The sequence below is a fragment of the Gallus gallus genome, chromosome 15, assembly GCF_016699485.2.
Source record: "Gallus gallus isolate bGalGal1 chromosome 15, bGalGal1.mat.broiler.GRCg7b, whole genome shotgun sequence".
Lineage (NCBI taxonomy): Eukaryota > Metazoa > Chordata > Aves > Galliformes > Phasianidae > Gallus > Gallus gallus.
The window spans coordinates 2765020-2781359 of NC_052546.1; the positions used below are offsets into that span (position 1 = coordinate 2765020).

General features: G+C 55.2%; 1 protein-coding gene across 1 annotated transcript in view; it reads right to left on the reverse strand.

The window, feature by feature from the left end:
* Positions 1 to 15944, reverse strand: part of MMP17 (matrix metallopeptidase 17) — a 43222-nt gene extending 27278 nt beyond the window's left edge. The window contains exon 1 of the mRNA XM_015275637.4: positions 15467 to 15944. Within this exon, the coding sequence (XP_015131123.1) occupies positions 15467 to 15595 (129 nt within the window). The 5' untranslated portion in view covers positions 15596 to 15944. The remainder of the gene's footprint in view (positions 1 to 15466) is intronic.
* Between the last annotated feature and the right edge of the window lie 396 nt (positions 15945 to 16340).

A 16340-nucleotide genomic window follows, 5' to 3' on the forward strand; every position in this document is an offset into this window, starting at 1 on the left:
TGAACCATGAGTGAGCAGTGCCCAGCATTGGTCTGCAGCTGCAAGGCGAGTCCATTGGTCCTGCACCCTACTGCCTGGGGCACAGTGTTGGAGAGAGGTCAGAAAAAGCTGATAGAAAGGTTGAAGAAGGTGGAACGAGGATGTTCTTGGAGGAAATAAAGCAAAGTCTTGGGTTCTGCCCTGAGCATGCAACAGGATTGCTGCACAGCTGCAAGTGATGGCCTTCTCTGTAATGAAGAGCAAATGAGTCCTTGCTCCTTCTCATTTCCATTCCTCCTGCTTTGCTTGGGAGAGGTAAAGTGCTGTTGTGCTCAAACCGCAGTGAGCACAGGAGAGCTATAAAAACATCACTAAATAAGTGTTATTTCCTCTCTAACACAGGGAGCATGACAATCTGACCTTTCCAGCTACCTGCAACCTTCCACAAACCCATATCTGGTTCGTAGAAGTTCACAGAAGGAGCAGAGAGAGCATTCAGACAGCTCTAAGCTGGTTAGACCCCGAGACCTGTCTGACCATGATAACAAACCAGCTGTTTTGTTCATTATTTCCTGCAGGAAGCCACAGCCACCAGAGCAGACATTATCCCTTGCTTTTCTCCATGGCAAAGACGCAGACTCAGTGCGAGCAGATCTGCTGCTGGGAGCAATTAACCCAGTTGAGCAGGCAGCTGTCCCCGAGCAAACCCGGCAGTAGGACAAAGCCCCTTCCCAAAGAGATGCAACTTCCAAAGGAGGGCCAATTCAGTGATGCAGCTATTAATCTGACTTAATTTTAATTGGCAAAATAACCAAAGAAAATTAAAAAAATTGAATGCAATGCAAGTTTAAGCTTTTATGTTATTGCCCATCATATGGGGAAAGGTGAACCCTCTCCTCCCACCATTCACAGCTTGACGTACCCCAGCCATCCAGCTTCCCCCAGCTCCATCTCTCCCATAGCAGGAGGAATGGGGACAAGTCAGGCTGGCATTGTTATGTATATATTATGTGAATTAACGCCTTTTAGCTAAGCCAGCAAGACTTGAACCTTTTCCAGCCCATAGGCTCACGGTTTTACTAAGTAGCAAGTATTGACTTTTAGAAAGGCCAAGATAATTTTATGATCATCAGAACATTTTAAGCCATACAAAGCCAGATAATTGCATGAGGGAAAGTAGAAAGAAATCAAATCAGTTCACATATATCAGGTCCTAATTACTGACTGACAACTGCCAGAAAGGAACTTTTCCATCCAGAAGCATCTCCTATGCTGACGGCCGCATGGTGGAGGGAGCCAGGCGCATCTGCTCTTTGCAGGACACACATGGGGATGGAGCAGAGGGAACCCTGCTCCCATGGGATGTGCTGAGGGAGGCTCACAGCTGGACCAGAAGTGAACAGAACGAGTATGATTGAAGAGGAGATGCTGGGGTGGTTCATTTATGGTCTGATTTTTGGGTGTTCCTATGTGGAACCAGGAGTTGGACTCAGTGATTCCTGTGGGTCCCTTCCAACTCATGATATTCTATGGTTCTATGATCCTGGTGCTGTTTTTTGATGCACTGAGATGCAGTGATCCCAGCACCCTCAGGGCTCTGCTTAGAAAGCCACCTCCCTTCCTTACTTGCCACTTTCTGGATTGGTGAACTCGGGAAGGAGCACAGCAGGAGAAGGGCATGTGAAGTCCCAGCTCCTCCAAAACCATGGCAGAACCATGGGACTCAGCAGTGGCCGGGATTCCTCCCCTACACCCGTGCAAGGAGATGCTCGGCAGCTGCCTCAGCCCCCAGCCATCAGTGTGCTGCATGCCCAAGGGAGGGCTGCAGCTCAGGGCTGTTCCTGCAGCACACACCGCAGAGCCGTGCCCGCTCTCCACACCGTGCCAAGAGGTGGATTAGTTAATAGACAAGGAGGAGATATTTACTGTTGCTCATAATGGGGTGCATAAAATTCCCCTGGCGCGCCCTCCGAAGACTGCAAGCACCTTGAATCAGGATATGCTAACAAAGGGACGTGACAAAAAAGTTTTAAGACTTTGTCTTTCCGCCTTTCCATACGACAGCCCGCTCTCCAAGCCAGAAATGAGAGCAGAAGGCACTGGTGGCAGTGTGTCCCCAGGGGACCGGCAGGGCTCTGCCCCGGGAGCGCACAGCACCTCCCGCCAGCAGATTACTCAGCCTAATGAGCCGGATGAGATGCTGAAGCAGCGACGTAAAGAACACATCGTTATGCATCATTTTAATTATGCATATAATGGCTTTGTCTTTTTTGTTACCTTATTTCATTATTGAAAACCTTTATTTCACACATACATTTTAACTCCAGCCACCGACAAAACTACTGGTAAATAATTCAGTGCTCCAGGAGGTATCAGCTCCTCCAAAGCAGCAGGCCTGGAAGCCCTCTCGGTGGCTGACACCTGAACGTGGCACCAGAGCACCCCAAAGGCAACATCGCCACCCGCCTCTGTGCTGCACTGCTCGGCTGGGAGCCGTAATGAAGAGCCCCGGGGAGCTGCAGCGCAGCCTCAGCCCCAGCTGTGCCAGGGATGCCAGTAGTTCTCCCCACACACATTTAATAAACAGGTTTTTCTAACAGCTTTTATAATTACGCGATGTATGCAGCGCACCACCTTAATTTTTCATGTGGCTGCCTCCTTTTTTCCTCCCAATAAAATAAAATTAGAGGGAAATCCACCCGCGCAGTCTCCATCCCAGCAGAACTATTGAGACTCAGCACAGCCATACACACTGCCATGCTTTTACCTTCCCCTCCTTGCCTGCAATATTCCCACGGTGAAGCTGTATTAAAAATGCATGGGTCAAGCAAGAGGTGCCTCGAGGTGGAAACTTTCCCTCTTGCTGTCACTCCTTTGGTCTCGCTACAGCAAGCAGTTGTGTCCAACACCCAATGAGGTCAATGGGAATTAAGCAGGTGCTTAAGCTTTAGGCGTGTGAATAAATTACTCATTATTGAATGGTATCCACATGTGCTGAGTCAGTGATTTTAAGCTATCAGTGTGGATCAGACTGACTGCCACCTGAAAGCGCTGCCTTTTGTTCAAAACTAGGAAAAATGTCCAAAAAGAAAGGAGGGAAAAAAAAAAAGAACAAGTTCCTACTGCACTTTCTGACCTGATATGCAGAAGCCAATTACCCAAATCAGAGATGAATCGATGAAAAAGGCTGCCGGGTGCTGGGAAAGCAGCAGCTGGCCTTTCCCAGGGCCATGCAGAGCCCAGATCGATGCTGCCTCGCAGCCGTCGTCCATATATTCCACCTCCACTCCCCGATTTGTTCTGGTGATGCATTGCAGAGGTGTCAAAGTCAGATCATTGGAATTTGTCTGAGAGCAAAAGGTACTCGAGGTTCTGAATGACACCTGACCTGGGCAGGTCATCCTGCAGCGATCATGGCCAGTTCTGGGATGGAAGACTGCAAATGTTCAGAGAAGAGGGAAAAAAAGCTTGCCCTTCCTTCACCTTGCATACAAATGAAAAACAAATGTGATCTTCCTGCTCCTGACATATCCATGCTTTAAGGAGCTTCACAAGCATCTATTTCCTCATTTGAGCTCACACAGCAGACATATTATCTCTTTTAAATACATCTTCTCCTTGGCAGTGTGAAGCCTACCTCCCATCTTTAACATTTTAAGGAGCCGCCAAGCGGTTATTTGCAAAACCAATGGTAGATGATGGATATAATCTATTTTAAACCTCAGCAAAATTGGCCAATTTCAGGAGAGTTTAACGTACAGATGAATTAATCAAGCTCAGCAGCTGATGAGACGGGAAAGGCAGACCCCGTCCCTCCATCCACACGTGAGCCACTTGGAAGAGACCCAGTGGCTCCCAGCAGCACCAGGATGGGACCAAAGCGGCTCTGCTGCTCTGGCAGTGAGTCTCAGGGATGGTGCAGGTGATGTGCTGAGGCAACACACCCATCCTGCACCCCCTGCATGGTCACTCCCCCTGGGACAACAAACACAGGCCCCAACGCTGACCCCATTACAGGACTCTTCCATCTCACTCGATCTTGTTCTCAAGGTCTTGCTGTTCGGTTGCTTGGAGATTTCTGTTTATTTGCTTGTTTTGCACTTTAACCGTGCAGAGTGAGGCCAAAAGTACCGATTCCCATGCAAAACCGCCTGGAGCTCACAGTGTTTCCAGCCTTTCACTAAGGACAGGTCCCAGTGGAAGCGCAGGGCCCTGCACACACACCCAGCCCAGCAGCAGAGCCCGGTGCTGAGCAGCGAGGGGCTGCTGTTGGCCCTGGATGCTGTCTCTCTGTGCATTCCCCAGCTGTCACCTCCCATCAGCCTCCCCACGCCGGCAAATCAGCAGTGACGTGCTCGCCGACAGCGCTGTGAAAGCTAATGCTCCATCTACGCCAGTGTGATTTTAAACACGGGGCGTGCACAGGGCTGGGCTCAGCACTCCTCAGCCCCCAGCCCCGGGGCAGGCAGGGCACCCCTTGGGACCATCCACACGCTGCCCCGCACGTCATCGGCACTGAACGCAAACACACCGGGCAAGAGAAGACAAATGGCTCCGGGGGAAATCCGATGACCTCCCCGGCTGTGTCAGGAACCATTTGTCAAGTGGCAGAAACCATTAAGCTGTTTCACTGCTCACCTATGGGGAACGTTGCGGCTCTGGTGGTGCTGCCTTAATGCAGAGCTGGGGGAGCTGCTGCTGGCACCACTGAGGTCAGATGTGGCTTCGTGTGCTGCCCAGTGCTTGGTGCAGATGAACTGGTGCAGGTCCCAGCAAGGCCAGCTGTGCCAGCAGGAGCTGCCCTGCTCCTCGCACTCCTTTTGAAGGCACCAGGCAGCAGGTCATAAAGCACCTGGGATCTGAAGGTCAAAACATCCCGTCATCCCTACAGGCAGCCAGAACTGCACAGGGAGAACACAGGAGAGCACGCCTGCATCTAGGGGCCTGGCTCATTAGCAGGTCAGTAGTAAAGAGCCTGGCAATTGCTTCCAGCGTTGCTACAACACGGGCAGCCTCCCCAGGTGCCTGGCAAGCAGCTCCCCAAGCAGGTAGATGCCCCAGCAGTTATGCCACTACCCTGGGACTGAGCAATTAAGAGCTTCTGCTTTGCTATTCCTTTGGAATAAGAAAAAAATTAACTTAAGCACACCCATCACTGGATGTTCAACGTTAAGGTGTCACTGTCAAGAATCCTTTTGGGAAAGTCTGCTTGGGACTCTTAAGAAAAATGGCATGGATAAGTTGGTCACTCCCAGGGATAGGTTGGCTGTTCCCATAGATAGATTTGCTCCGGATTGGCCAAAAAGGGCAGAGAAAGGCCATCGGGGTTCATCTAACTACCAGAAGAAATATGACCAAAGACACCAAGGCAAAGACCAAATGAGCAAATCCGTTTGTTGGGTCACTCCAGAGAAGGGAGTGTTGAGTTAAACATGACTGCATCAAAAGGGCCTTTCAGGGACGGGTGAGAGAATGCCAGCTCATCTATGAGAGGCATGAGCCATCACAACCCAAAGGGACAGGGCAAAGGAGACTGACCCCATGAAAGCCCCGGGAGCTCTCTGCCATAAAAAGGAGCTTCTCCTCACAGATCTGTGCCCAACAGCCAGACAAATTCCCTGCTTTGAAAAACTAAAATCCACACCAGCTCCCACACCAGCTGCCCGTACCCCGAAGGCAGAGGTGCCTCCAGGGAAGTTTGCAGCCATAAAAAAAAACCTTTTACATGCTGGGCACCCATTTCTGCACGGTTTGGGATGGAATTTACATCACCGAGTGCCCTAGGAGGTTTCGTGTGTCCTCATCTTAACTCTCAGCGTGTTCCCCTGCAGAAAGTATGACTACTCGCGTAAACACAGGCGATGTTCCCAGGTCACAGCTGCAAAATTTAGCACAGAAAACCAGCTCCCTCCCCTCGCCTTCACCCTGCACTTCCAACGCCTCCCTTTCTGCTTTCCTCATAGGAAAACCGTCATTGCAACAACCCACGTCTGAGTACTTCCCCCACTCTGGGCTCAGTGCGTCCTCTGATCCCTTTGGATTCATCCCAGGCAGCACTCCCACCCCGGCTCCCGGGGCTGGCGAGCAGATCGCTTTTGAAGCACTTCCAGGTTATTGAACTGTGTTGTTAATGCAGCTTGTTTCCCATCAGCTGAGGGCAGCGTGCCGGGGACATCATTTATTTTCCATGTTTATTTATGTCGGGAGAGTCCTTAAAGGATTTGTTTGCAGCTGCTCCGGTGGCTGCTCAGCCCGAGGTCAGCTCCCTCCAGCCTGACCCGGGGAGTGCAGTGCCTTCTGTCCTTGGTCAATTTCTCTTTTTTTCCTTTTTGCTATAAACCATTTTAGACCAATTTGCAAATGGATGTGACCTCTGCTCAGCACTCACGGCTGATGGCCACCCCACACCCTGCCCGGGTGGCTCTCCCAGCTGCCTCCCAACGCCACACAGCATCCCGAGCTCGTGTGCAGGGCGTTGGCTGCCCATCTGTTTTCTCTTTGGGGTTCAAGGTTCCCCTGCAGGAGCAGAACGTGCCACATCGATCGCCTCTGCTGTCCTCGCACCCGTCTGGGCAAAGAATCATTTGTTATCTTGTGACAGTTCCCTGCAGAGGCTGCTCAGGTGTCCTACCCGCCTGCATGGTGGGGCTGGTAAGCTTGCCAGAAACTCCACTTTAAAGGGTTTTGCAACATTAATTAAATTTCTACAGTTGTGTTTATTGGCTCTGAAAGCGGCCCAGGCTCTGAGCACACAGAGATGGGCTCAGCTCTCACCCCCTGGCTCCGAGCACGTCTGGCTCCCAACACGTCTGGCTCCCAGAGCTGAATTCCTCATACGCAGTGTCGGGAATACAGTGCTGTCCCTCACCGAGAGGCAATGAGCCAAGGACTGCTGGGGTTCGGATACCGACTGGGTCTGGATAACCTATAGGCTGAGAAATGACCGCAGAACTACCAGAAAGCAGATGTCCTTGCCCTGAGAACAGAGCCCTCCGAACAAACAAGCAGAAATGATGCTCTGTGATTGCCCAGACAAGCATGACGCAGCGGGGCAGCAGGCAGGTCACCCCGAGGGCTCTGAGGAATTCCCCCCCGAGCTCCCACAGCTCCGGCTCCTGTCCCACTCCTACAGTGCCCAGTCTGTGCCTCGGGATGTGCAATGACCTCTGCCAGTGTCACCAGGACTGTGAGAGCTCCCTCCAGGAGAGCCCGAGCGGAGGGACGGCTGTTGAGTGCTGAGGGATGCAGGAGGAGCCAGGCTGCAATTTAAAGCAGAAGCTGGTTTTTTTTTTTTTTTTCACCCAGAGGATATTAACACGTGAGATGGGATAGAAATGTGGAGGAGAAAGTCAAAGGTTACGCAGACACTGATGGAGGGATTTGCTGAGAGGTAGAGAATTACCGCAGAGTAAGAGCAAGGAGCTTCAGAAGGCATTCTGCAAACTTTCCCTGCTTAAAGCACGGGCTGCTGCTGCTGCCCTGCAGCCATTCGGCGGCCGGCACCGAGCGGCTCGGAGGGCTGGAGCCCCTGCCGCAGCCCAGCCGGGCTCCCCGCTTCCCACCCTCAGCCCGGCACCGGAGCGTTTCCTCGGATGTTTCCCCGGTTTCCACCAGAGGGCAGCGGCACGACACCGCCGGGAACGGCGGGGTGTCCCCCAGCGGCACCCGCGGAGCTCCCGCACGGATCCCCGCCCGCAGCGCCGGCCCCCTCGGGGCTCTCCCGGCCGCTCGCTCCTGCGGAAGGAAGACCTTCTCTCAGGAAGGCCATGTGGAGCAGAAGGTCTCCAGAGAGGGGCCCGGATGGGAGCAGCGACCCATCGTCACCCATCTCCAGGCTGCTCGGCTCCAGCTGTCCCCGTCGCGCTGCCAGTGAGCAAAGGACAAACAGCCTTCAGCTCCAGCTGCCAACAGCAGCACGAGCGCTGGCGGCTCAGCACAGACCAACCGCACAACACCGGTGCCTACGCAGCATTCGTGTTCCCGCTGCAACCCCGCGACGGGGCACCGAACGCTCCTTCCTCCACTACGTGACCCCACGCACTGCCGTGGTTTGATGGGGAGCATAGAAGCTCTCAGGAGCCAAACTTTGCAATCACAGAATCATGGGATCATTTGAGCTGGATGGGACCCTGGAGCACGGCAGCTGATTTACTCTTGATTATCTTGACGTTGCTGGACACCGAGTGAGGGCAAACCAAAGCACGAGGAGTGTTAGAAATGCCAAAAATGAGACAGACTGTCTGGTAGGGCTGTCATTCTGTCATGAAACAGGACGTGCAAAGAGCCCACCAGGAAGAGCGGGATTGCTGTGCGCTTCAGTGCCGGCTGAGGCCATGCAAGATGATTCCTTGTTTTGGACTCTCATTGATCAGGCCTGGAGGATGAATTTCTGCAACATAAACAAAACACAGTAGAAGTCCCAACCCACCTAACTCGTTTCTGCTGCGCTTTTCTACAAAACACATTGCCATTTCATCAGTGTGTCTGCCAGGGATTTCCCTTCTGTGAACCCAATTTCCTCTCGCTTTTGAACAAAAAAAGCATCTCTGACATGGAGGACGCAAAGGGAGAGACAGCACAGCTTGGTACAGAGCAACAGGGAATTTGCCAGGCAACAACAAAGTGGAGAACAAGCAAGAGAAATAAGAGACAATTTAGTGCAGATAAATGATCAAAGAAGCAAAGATGTGTCTCAAGCAGCGTCGCCGACCACCCTTCTGTGGCAAGCATGCCAAGGGGACTGCAACGATTCTGCAAACACAGGGAGCAGGGTGGGAAGGAGCCACGGAGCCTATGCAATGGTGGGACCTCCCCACCGCCCCACCCAGCTGCTACTGAGCGGCTGCAACACCTCACAGCAGACTACAGGGAACCAGCAGAGGCTGCTTTATTTCTCTCTCAATAACAACCGACACCTGGCAGCCTTTCGTATGTCTGACTGACTGCAGGTCTCACAGCTAATAGAACACAAGCCATGGTGGGACCACGTCTAGCAACCGCAGTGTCTTTTTGCTCTCCATTTTCCCCTTGGCATCAAAGTCTATAACCAAACTTCCCAGGAGCTACAGCCGGGCAAAAAGAGCATTTGCTTGTGTTACACCCTTCATATCAGCACGCCTCCAAGTTTTTTGGTATCTAGGTGATAAGCCTTTGGTGTGCAGGGGCCCAGCAGAGCTGCCCACGTGCCACAGCTTTGACTTGGTGGGAAACACAAGAAGCAACCTCCCGAGGCGCCCTTCAGCTGGCACCCAGCAGCAGTACTTGTGCCTGTGACAGCATCTCACTGGGAAACACACTTCCTTATGAAGGGTCAAGTGATGTGCAGATACTCCAAGTCTGCCAACAAGCAGTGAAGCCTAAAACTTGCAGTGCTTTGCACAGCCTGTAGCTGCCAATCAAATGCGTGCTTCCTCCAGTGACTTTCCAGGCTTTCCTCCCACCAGAGACCCCACATGCACCACTCCTTTCTGTTTTTTATCCTGTTCAGGTTCCTCCAAGGTTACTTGGTCCCAACACAGCTCCCAGATCTGTTCTCTGAACTTCCAAGCAGCAATGACAGTGAGGTCCCCAAAGGCAGGCAACAAGCCACCAGGTTTCCTTTTGATCTACCAGCAATCTTCCATCTCCAGCGAGGGGCGTTTGGTGGTGAGAAAAGTGGGAAAAATCCAGAGCTGAGTGGTTTGGGATGAGGAGAAACTGCATAGTGGTCGGATGCCTCCACCATAGTGCAGAACAGGCAACCTCCACAAATCAAGGCAGCAGCTGCAAACAGTATTTCAGAACTCCACTGAAGCAGTCCAGACCTCTCATCTCCCTCCTGCGCTGTGGGTAATGGAAGCACCTTGCAGTACAACGCCTGAAAGCCTGCAAAAGATGCCCTCAAATTGCAGTTATCCGAGGGCGCGACGGCAGAGCCTGGGCTGTTGGGTGATCAGCAGCAGCTGGGAGGTGAACAGCAGGAGATGCCATTTGGGGTTTGTTAAATAACGAGACAACATAATCCAAACGTGTTCATCACCTTCCAGCACAGATCCTGTGACACAGGAAAAATTGCTTTTGTTCACCAAAAAGATCAATACTGTGAGGATGAAATAATATGTCGGATGGTGTGAAGAGCTCTGCCTGGCCACTGGCAGCCAACAGGCAGAAACTCCCTCTTGAAAATCAGTTTAAAAACACTCCACAAAACTAAAATGCACCAACATACTGCCACGTTCCAGGTCAGTTCTTGACTGGCACCGTTCTTGCCAGGTGCCATAGATCACCTCCAGGCTTCTTGGAAGAACGATTTTCTGCGCCCGCGGTCCGTTCTGGTGCAGGAAATTCCTCAGATTTAATCAGGCTCTCTTCTGCTAAATCACCACGGCTAATCAAACTGTCAGTCCCACCTGAGACCACGCTCCTGGCTGAGCTTCGGCCTTCGCTCCACGTCGGTCCTTGCAGGACTGCTGCACAGCCCTGCTGGCAGAGGCGGCTTCTCGCGATGCTCACCTAAATCTCCCGGTTCTGCTCCACTTCAGCAGCCTCCTCCCTCGCCCCCGCACGCCCGCTTTGTTTTGCACTGGATTTAACTTCGCATATGTGGTTTGGTGTGGTTTTTTTTTTTAATGTAACATCAAATCTCTTAATTCTCTGACCCAGAAATCAGAGACAATCCTCATAAAAATCTGGGGCAAAGAAGACGCGCGGATGCACGCGCGCTTTGGGAAGGGCTTCTGGAACTCCCAAATCTACCCATTTACAGTGATTTTGATTAAAGAAAGCATTTTGAGAACTGCTGCTATCAGATCTGGGGTTACTTTGAAAGCAAATCCTTGCCCTCAGTGCAGCTCTCCCTACCCAAGGCCCTCGGGGTGATGAGGAAGCTGCCCAGATTGGCCATCACCGCTGAGCCGCACGTGGGATGCGCCGGGTTGCAGGGCAGGGCTTTTCCCTCCCACGCTGTCATCCCCACGAGGCCAGATGTCCCCAGGTCCCAGCTGGGCTCCCACAGCACTCCAGAAATAAAGGTTTCTTTGGTTACAGAGTGACCTTTCCGAGCCGCACAGTCCATTCCCGCAGCAGTTTTGCCAGTGAGTAAATAATGAGAAATTAGCGTGCGGCCCCACGATGACTCACAGCGAGCTGCCGCCAGCACTGATGAACCTGTGGGGACAAGGCAGGGTGCTGGGGACATCCAAGAGCATGGCTTCACAGCCACGTTACCCATGTGACACCCACAGCTGTGGAGGGCAGCTCTGTGGCTCTCTGCTCCAGACCCAGAGATCCCAGGCCGGCCATGGGATGGGAACGTGCCATTTTGCATCACTTCCTTGCACACTCAATTCAACGAGGGAGAATAAGAAACCCCTGCAGGAGCGAGGCTGAGTTAGGTAGGCATATGCACACAGCAGCCCCATTGTGTGAACCCCATTATGTTCTTAGGGGAAATAGGCACAGAATTAAAGCTCCATCACACTCTACATCAGGGCTCGGGGAGGGGAGTTCTGACCCCAGGAAGCCTGGCTGCGTTCAGCCCACCCCGAGGACATCAAGCACGGTTTGTCCAGCAGCACCCAGCAAGGCGAGCGCTGCCCCCAGCCATGGGAAAGCCCCACTGATGTGAAAGTGGATAATTGAGTTTAACTGCCCGTGGGTAATTCACACGGCTGGGCAATAGCAGCCAAGTGTAGGACAGAAGTGCTTTGCTCCACCTCGAATTCTGGGGAGCTCAAATCTGAAAGGAAAGTGGTGGTTCAGACCAGCCAGGGTTTTAACACCAGATTAAGTGCTTTCACGGGAGCCTTTCTGTTTGGGAGCTCCCAGCCAGCCTTTTGTCAAGCCAATTTACTTTGCATTGTACTTTGGCTTCAAGAGGTACCTTAAAATGTAACCAGCAGCGTTTTTCTTTCCATGCTGGCTTAGGCTTTCTTGAGAGGAATTCAGGAACGTGGGACGGGCACTGCTCTGAGATGGAGGGAACGCACTCTGGTGGCAAAGTCCTCTCCCCCATACGGTTGGCCTGAAAGCAACATTGTGTGGGAACCCACTGAGAATCCCATCCTGCACCTCTTGCCATTTCAGAAGGCTGAAGGAAGCTCCAATGGGGATTATCAATTTTTAATTTCCCCATTAGCAGCAACAGATGGCTACAAGTCTGGAGGTTTCTCTGCATAGAAGGAGCTGCCTATCTCCACACCACGGCTTTGCTGAGGAGGGCCCCGAGCCAGACGGCTGCTGTGCCTCGGAGAGGACATGTGGGAGGCCAACATGGGCACTGCCACACAGCAGGGCAGCAATAGCACTCTCCTGCCCTCCTGCCTCCTCAGCTGCAACTCGGGCAATGCGGGCACTGCAGAGCACCAAAATGAAGCCCACTTCCCAAGACGTGCCTGGGTGTTGTGGGGCTGCAGCCCCCCTGCCCCATCCCGGAGGTGGGGACAGAGGCAGCTCTGTGTTCTTAGCCCCCCGGGGGGGCGAACACCCCAGCTGTCCCCATGGCACATCCTTGTCATTCAAATAAGAAGCTGCCACAAAGGCGAGGACCCTGCCCCAAACAAAAAGCCGCTTGGGGCAGCGAGGGGGGACAGACACGGCCTCCTCTGATGAATGCAAATGCCTCCATCCCCTGGGAGCAATTTCTCTGGGACAACACAGAGCGGCATTGTGAGCCGGAGGCCGCGCTCATACGCAAGCCCCCAGGAATGCCCAGTGCACCCCAGCTGGAGGAACTGGGAGCTGGGGCAGACCCTCCCATCACCCCAAACACAGGGGTGGGATAAAGAGGCTCCTGCACATCTTTCTGCACCCACACTCTTGCATCCAGACTGAAACTCCCCCAGCATTTCCTCATCCTCTGATGACTGATGCTGGTGATGCCACCACCACCACCACACACAGTGCAACCCCAGGATGGTGCATTTCTGCTGAGACACAGCGTGCTCAGCTTTGGGCACAGACCCACACGCAGCTCCCCAGTGTACAGGTGCTGGACCTGTAGCACAGCTAGCATAGCTCAGGTTTACCATTAAGCTCGTTTTCCAGCCAGCAGGTCTCCGGGTCAGCACCTTCTGTGTACGGATTCCACCTCGTCAGCTCTTATGAAAAATAGAAGCTGAAGGCAGCCCTCCCTCCGGACCTGGTTCAAAGCCCAGGGAAGGCAGAGCTCTCATTGCTTGTTACTGCCAACGTCTGTAAAGCTCTCGCTGCCTGGACCCCGGAGACCCAAGTCAAAGGGCTGGGAATGGATGCGATTTGTGAGCGCTCGGTGAGATGTGAGGAGGGTTTGGGGGTTTGTTTTGGGAAAGGCAGCAGTACGAAGAGGCAAAGTGGTAAAGCTCCGACCCAACAAACTAAAATTCAAGGAAAACGTTCAAGTCAGGCTCCATTCCATCTGCTATTTTACACTCTCTTTGTTAGAGCAGCTAATGGACAACAATAAAAACATTAATAATCAAGCTAGATTTATAAACTGGGCAGCCCATTCTGCTGGTAATGAAATCTGGAGAATCGCTCAATATGATATTGCTTTGGGCAGCACTCTACCAAAAGCTGCCTTTGAATTATAGCCCTCTTTCCTTCTGCTGAACTTTAATTTGGCCCGGCACCACCGCTGCATGCAGCAGAGGCTGTGAGCACACAGCACGGCCCCGCGTGGCGGTGGGGGGATGCGGGACGTGGGAGCTCTGCTGACATTGTGCTCCATTTACTGCAGAGAACTGCTGGATATGATTTTCAAAGGTTAGCGGAGCATTCTATTGCCATGGTTTCATGCTTCCTAGTTTTCAAATATTTGGTTGGAATGCATCACAGATCTTTAATTTCTTAGTTGCCTCATAAGGCGGATGTCAAATAATCATTCTTAAAGCACTCACCCCACACTGCTATTTTCCTGACAAACACCTCCGACAATACCTGGCATTTTCTGCTCCCTGCTGCTCACTGCAGGGCACAAGCACGAACCCGCTTTCCAGCCAGTCCCTTCCTATTCCCAGCCGTGCTGCCACAAGCCTGTGAGATGGATTTGCCCCAGAAGCACGCCCAGGGGAGGGGGAACTGTCTGCGCATCACTCAGCCCGCAGCGGGCTCGGTGCTAATGGCACAGCTCTCCGTGATCCCACGGCCGTTGCACTCCTTGCACATCTTGTTTGCAAGCTCCCACAGCTCTCCAGCACAGCTTGGAGCCGCTGCTGCTCCAGCCCAGCCCCGGACAGAAAGCACCTCAGTGCCAGAGGGCTGCCCACCGTTGCTAATAAGCCCCCTCGGGTGTTAGCACTTAACCTGTAAAAGCTGTGTGCAGCCCGCACGGTACCAAGGGTAAAGGCAGGTCAAAGCCCAAGTTTGAGTCAAATGGACTGGGGCAGAATACACCAATTCATGCTCTGTTTACATTAAATATTAAACCTAGCTTTAACATTTGGTTAGAGAGGAACGGAAATGCACCGTACTAATGCAGATGGGGATGCAGATCATTTTCCCCACATTTCCTATTCTGCCAGAAAATAGTGGGAGCTCAGGCAGGGCTGGGAGGCAGCTCCTGTTGGTGCTGGCAGCATCCTGGCGCACTGCTCTGCGCGAGCCCTCCGTTAGGTAACCCCGCCGTGCTGCAAGCTGCCTCCTCCTTCCCAGCACTGTGAAATTTGCTGAATTTCAGAGAATTTCCCCAGAGCGGCGGCTCCAGCCCTGGAACCGCTCAGACGGCCGTGCACAGCGGCACCGCTTCCTGACGGGCAGGTTTGGTGTGGCCGTGGGGTTCTCTCTGGGCTGAGATCTCCTCTTTACCATCAGCTGCCAGAAAGTTTTCCTCCTCCCAGAGGGAAGCCTCCATCTCTCCCTGTAGAGCTGACACCACGACCCGACAGGGGCACAGTCTGACCCTCGCCTCCCGCTGACAGCCCCCACCCCCCTCCCTGCAAACAGCGCAAGGAACCGGGACCACCAACCACCCGGGCCGTGCAGAGCGCCGCAAAGCAGCCCCTACCTCACCCCTGCGCCTGCCCCTATCCCCACGGATGGCTCTTACCCCAAACGTGCCATTTCATCCGCGCGCCCCCACCGCAGGCTGACAGCCTCCGCGAGACGTCAGCCCTTGCCCAGAGCCCAGGAAACAGCCATCCATGTGCGGACGCTGCTGGGGCCATCGCCCCGCGGCCGCTGGGTGGGGGAAGTTGGGCCACCGGGTGTCGGGGAGCGACGGCTGCAGGGGGGGACGCAGCGCGCACGGGGGCTCTGCAGAGCCGGGGCGAGGGGAGGGACACCGTGCAGGGGCTGCGGGGCGCCGGGGGGCTGCGCCCTTTGGAGGGCGTGGGGGGGGGGGGGGTTGCAAAGGGACGCGCCGCACGGAGGGTAAGGGGGGCGAGGGGGTGCCGTGCAGCGGTGCCGGCCGGAGGGGGCACGGAGAGCGCCCAGAACCGCGGGAGCGGGCGACGGGAGGAGGGGAGCGGGGCGAAGCGGGGGCCGAGCGGGGTGGGGGCGAAGCGGAGAGGAGCGGGGGCCGCGGGTCACTCACAACTCCCCGGCTGATGTCGTCCGCCGCGGGGGTGGGCGCCGCGGGCGCTTCCTGCCACGCCAGGCACAGGGCGAGCACGAGGAGCATCTCCCGGCGGCGGGCGCGGGGCCGACCGGCGGGGCTCAGCATCCCCTCGCGCCCCGCGCCGCCCCGCGCCGCCCGCCCCGGCAGGGCCCGGCCCCGGCCCCGCGCTGGGCTCCGCCGGACCGCCGGGCTCCGCGCCGCATCCGCGCTCCCGCCCCGGGGCTGCGGCCGCCGCCGGGGGTCGGGGGGCTCCGCTCCGCCGGGAACGCTCCGCGCCGCTCCGCGCCGCCGGGATGCTCCGCGCTCACATCGCCCCGCCGCGCCCCGCGGAGCGGGCAACTCGCTGCGGGAGCGGAACGGAGCGCTGCCCGGCGGCTGCCGCTGCCACCCGGGGCCGCCGCGACTCCGCGGCTCCGGCCATGCACCTCTGCGGGCGGCGGCGAAGCGCCCCGGCGGCGGGAGGAGGAGGGCAGAGGAGGAGGAAGAGGAGGAAGGAGGATGCTAATGAGGCGGGCGGGGCCTGCGCTCCGCTTGGGGGGGCGGGGGGCAGCGCCGTCTGGTCGCGGTGCTGCGAAGCACCGGCGGCGCGGAGCGACCGCTCCCCATCGGCAGCGCGTGCCGCCGCGGCTCTGTGCCGCGCTTCTGTCTGAGCGCCGCAACTCGTGCCAGCCGCTCAAGGAGCAGCCCCGTAGCCGCTGTCGGCCGGGGATCGTCCGCATCGGGAGACCGCGCAGTCCCCGCGGAGCCCCGCGCTGGGACGGGGCTGATGGCTGCAGCCACCCCGACGGCCCCGCTGCTGCCATCTCGGAGGCAAACGCGGCCGACACGTCGCAGCCGCGTCCCCTCCTCC